The sequence below is a fragment of the Gekko japonicus genome, unplaced genomic scaffold (genome assembly GCF_001447785.1).
Source record: "Gekko japonicus isolate JY-2015 unplaced genomic scaffold, Gekko_japonicus_V1.1 scaffold3138, whole genome shotgun sequence".
NCBI lineage: Eukaryota > Metazoa > Chordata > Lepidosauria > Squamata > Gekkonidae > Gekko > Gekko japonicus.
Window position 1 is genome coordinate 178,954 of NW_015166519.1, and position 3,430 is coordinate 182,383.

At 47.8% G+C, this 3,430-nt stretch overlaps 1 protein-coding gene across 1 annotated transcript in view; it reads right to left on the minus strand.

The window, feature by feature from the left end:
• Window positions 1–2,128, minus strand: part of SCAPER (S-phase cyclin A-associated protein in the ER) — a gene marked incomplete at its 5' end in the record, with an annotated part of 174,582 nt that extends 172,454 nt beyond the window's left edge. The window contains 1 exon segment of the mRNA XM_015412282.1: window positions 1,988–2,128. Coding sequence (XP_015267768.1) covers window positions 1,988–2,128 — 141 coding nt within the window.
• Window positions 2,129–3,430: the final 1,302 nt, after the last annotated feature.

Sequence of the window (3,430 nt, forward strand, 5' to 3'; positions counted from 1 at the left end):
CTTGGTGCTTGGGGGGCCAGAGTGGGAGGGCTTCTGGAGTTCTGGCCCCGCTGGCAGACCTCCCGATGGCACCTGGGTTTTGGCCACTGTGTGAAACAGAGTGTTGGACTGGATGGGCCACTGGCCTGATCCAACATGGCTTCTCTTATGTTCTTATCCTCTTAACACGAACCATCAAGGAATTAAAAAAAAAACTTGCTGAAAGGCAGAACCAACAAGAAAACATTTTTAACGTATTCTTCTATTTTACCACGGCTGTCAGACAAAGAAACGACCTACGGAAATGCTAAATGGGCCAAACGGGGAAGACAGGTTTTTGAAATCCTGTTTACCCAGTGGAACGCATTTAAAGAATGGATTTTGCAGCTCGGTGAACACCCCAGCGGTGGGAATTTAATCCGTGAAAAGAACAGTGGCGGAAGCCACGGCCTTCGACTCTTGCTTCGCCAGCTAGATGGCCCTTCTGACCCAATAAATCTCAGGTCTCCATGAACCCAGGGACAGCCGATTTCCGCCACTCAAACGTACGCGACACTTTCAACGCATCTGCTTGGCTGGGCATTAGGGCACGTTATTTAATTAACATGATTACAGGGGTCACGTGGATTTAGCCGAATGACGGAGACAAGCCCTATTAGGAAACCACTGCAAAATAAGCGACAGATGCAGCCGTTTGCGTTAACGAACTAAGCCAATTTTGCTGCCCTCGGGAGCTTTGGGAACTACGGACTTGTTTTGTCCAGAGCTCACGTAGGGTGTTCTCCTGTGTGCAGCCTCACTGGAAGCTTTACTGCAGATGTCCCAGAGTCCACGCAAATGTACGAAAGGGATGTGTGGTGCACTGAGTTCGCTCGTAGTAGAACAAGGCGGGATAAAAGTATTTTTTATAAATAAACTGTTCTTCCTAGGCTAGTCCACTCGCGGTGTTTATATGTACTATGTTGCCCTTATTCCCCAAGGGCAGGAGAGCACTTTATCAGTGAGTGCCCCTGCCCCCCGAGGTTAGGAGACCGTTTAAAATGAGACAACAGAGAGTGAAAAAAATGTGGAATTCACTGCCAGGGGATGTAGTGACGGCCACAGGAATAACCGGCTTTCAAAGGGGATTAGACAGATTCATGGAGGATAAGTGAGGGCCACAGGAATAAACGGCTTTCAAAGGGGATTAGACAGATTCATGGAGGATAAGTCTATCAATGGCTACTGGCCATGGGGGCTGAGGGAAACCTCCTCATCAGGGGTAGAACCTGGCCTCTATGTCCTGTTGTTGGCAGCCCAGAAGAACTGGTTGGCCACTGTGTGAGACAGGATGCTGGATTAAACGGACCACGGGTCTAATCCAGCAGGGGTTTTCTGATGTTCTTATGAACGCCTCAGCCTCTCTGCCCTGTCGTTGGCCCTCCAGAGGAACTGGTTGGCCCCTGAGTGAGACAGGAAGCTGGACTTGCTGGACCTCTGGTCTGATCCAGCAGGGTTCGACCACTGGTCTGATCCAGCAGGGCTCTTCTGATGTCCTTAGGAAGGCCTCGGCCTCTATGCCCTGTTGTTGGCCCTCCAGAGGAACTGCCAGTCAGAGTCAACATTACTGGCTTTGATGGACCAAGGGCCTGATTCAGTATATAGCAGCTTCGTGTATGTGTTGGGGAAGGTGCGTGGCTCAGCGGTAGAGCCTCTGCTTGGCATGCAGAAGGTCCCATGTTCAGTCCCTGGCATCTCCAGTTAAAAAGGACCAGGCAGTAGGTGATGGGAAGGACCTTGACCTGACACCCTGGCTCAATGGGAGAGCATCTACTTGGCATGAAGAAGGTCCCAGGTTCAGTTCCTGGCATCTCCAGTTAAAAGGACCTCTGCCTGAGACCCTGGAGAGCCGCTGCCAGTCTGTGCAGACAATACTGACCTTGATTGACCAAGAGTCTGATTCAGTAGAAGGCAGCTTCATGTATTCACGTGTTCAGTTAAATAATAGTGTCTGATCCCCGTGACCCACCTTAGCTTCCTCCTCTTGTGCTTTCTTCACAATCGCCTGCAACTGGACCTCTCTCTTAAATTCGGCATGGAGGAGTTTCTCTTCCATCATTCTCCGCCTCTGATCCAACAATTCCTCCTTCCATTTCCGGACATCCTTTTCCTGTGAGAAAAGGAAGCAGGCCATAATGAAAAAGAAAGCATCGTTTCCATGCTGCATTTCTTATTATACCAAATAACGGCATGCATGTAAGTAGATCCAGGTGGGCGACCATGTTGCTCTGAAGCACGGGTACAAAATCAGAGTCCAGCGGCACCTTTAAGATCAGCAAAGGTTTATTCAAGGTATGAGCTTTCGTGTGCAAGGCACACTTTTTTCAAATACACTGGAATGGTGTGTAAGGTTATAGACAGAATGGTGTGTAAACTTATAGTTGTATAGAATGGTGTGTAGAATGGTGTGTAAACTTATAGACAGGTGATGATGTTTAAGATATGCAAAGTCCAAAATAACAAGCTAAGGTTATAAGGTCAACTGCTAGAAAGCAATAAATATGTCCGAATAGCAAATAAATGTCCAAAGGTGTCTTTTATAATTGTGGGAAGCAAACCGAGAATCTCCATTCTGTCCTCCCAGGTGTGAAGATGACTTAACTGCATTTTTTTGAGGTTGATGCAAAACATCCCAGTATCCCTGGCATTACATTCAGTGTTCTAATATACTATTCTGAAAAAGAAAAACACTAAAATACAGAGGATTCATAGTCTTCCTTGTTGAGAATACATATGTGAGTAACTTAGGGTTAAACGAACACACACGTAAATCTACCTTATATTGAGTTGGACCTGTGGTCTATTGAAGAAGAAGAGGAGGAGGAGGAGGAGGAGGAGATTGGATTTATACCCCGCCCTTCACTACCCGAAGGAGTCTCAGAGTGGCTTACAAACTCCTTTCCCTTCCCCTCCCCACAACAGACACCCGGTGAGGTAGGTGGGACTGAGAGAGCTCTTGACAGAAACTGCTCTTTTTCAAGAACAGCTCTTATCAGAACTATGGCTTGCCCAAGGTCATCCAGCCAGGTGCAAGTGGAGGAGTGGGGAATCAAACCCGGTTCTCCCACATTAGAGTCCGCGCACTTAACCACTACACCAAACTGGCTGAGGTGAGTATTGTCTATTCAGACTGGCAATGGATTTCCAGAGTCTCAGGTAGAGGTCTTTCCCAAAACCTACCACCTGGTCCATTTAACTGGAGATGCCAGGGACTGAACCTGGGACCTTCTGGATGACAAACAGAAGACCCTTGGTCCATCAAAGGTCAGTACAGTCTACTCAGACAGGCAATAGCTCTCCAGGCTGTCTGGCAGAGGTCTTTCACATTGCCTAATCCAATGTCCTTTAATTGGAAATGCCGGGGATTGAACTTGGGACTTCTACATGCCAAGAAGATGCTCCACCACTGAGA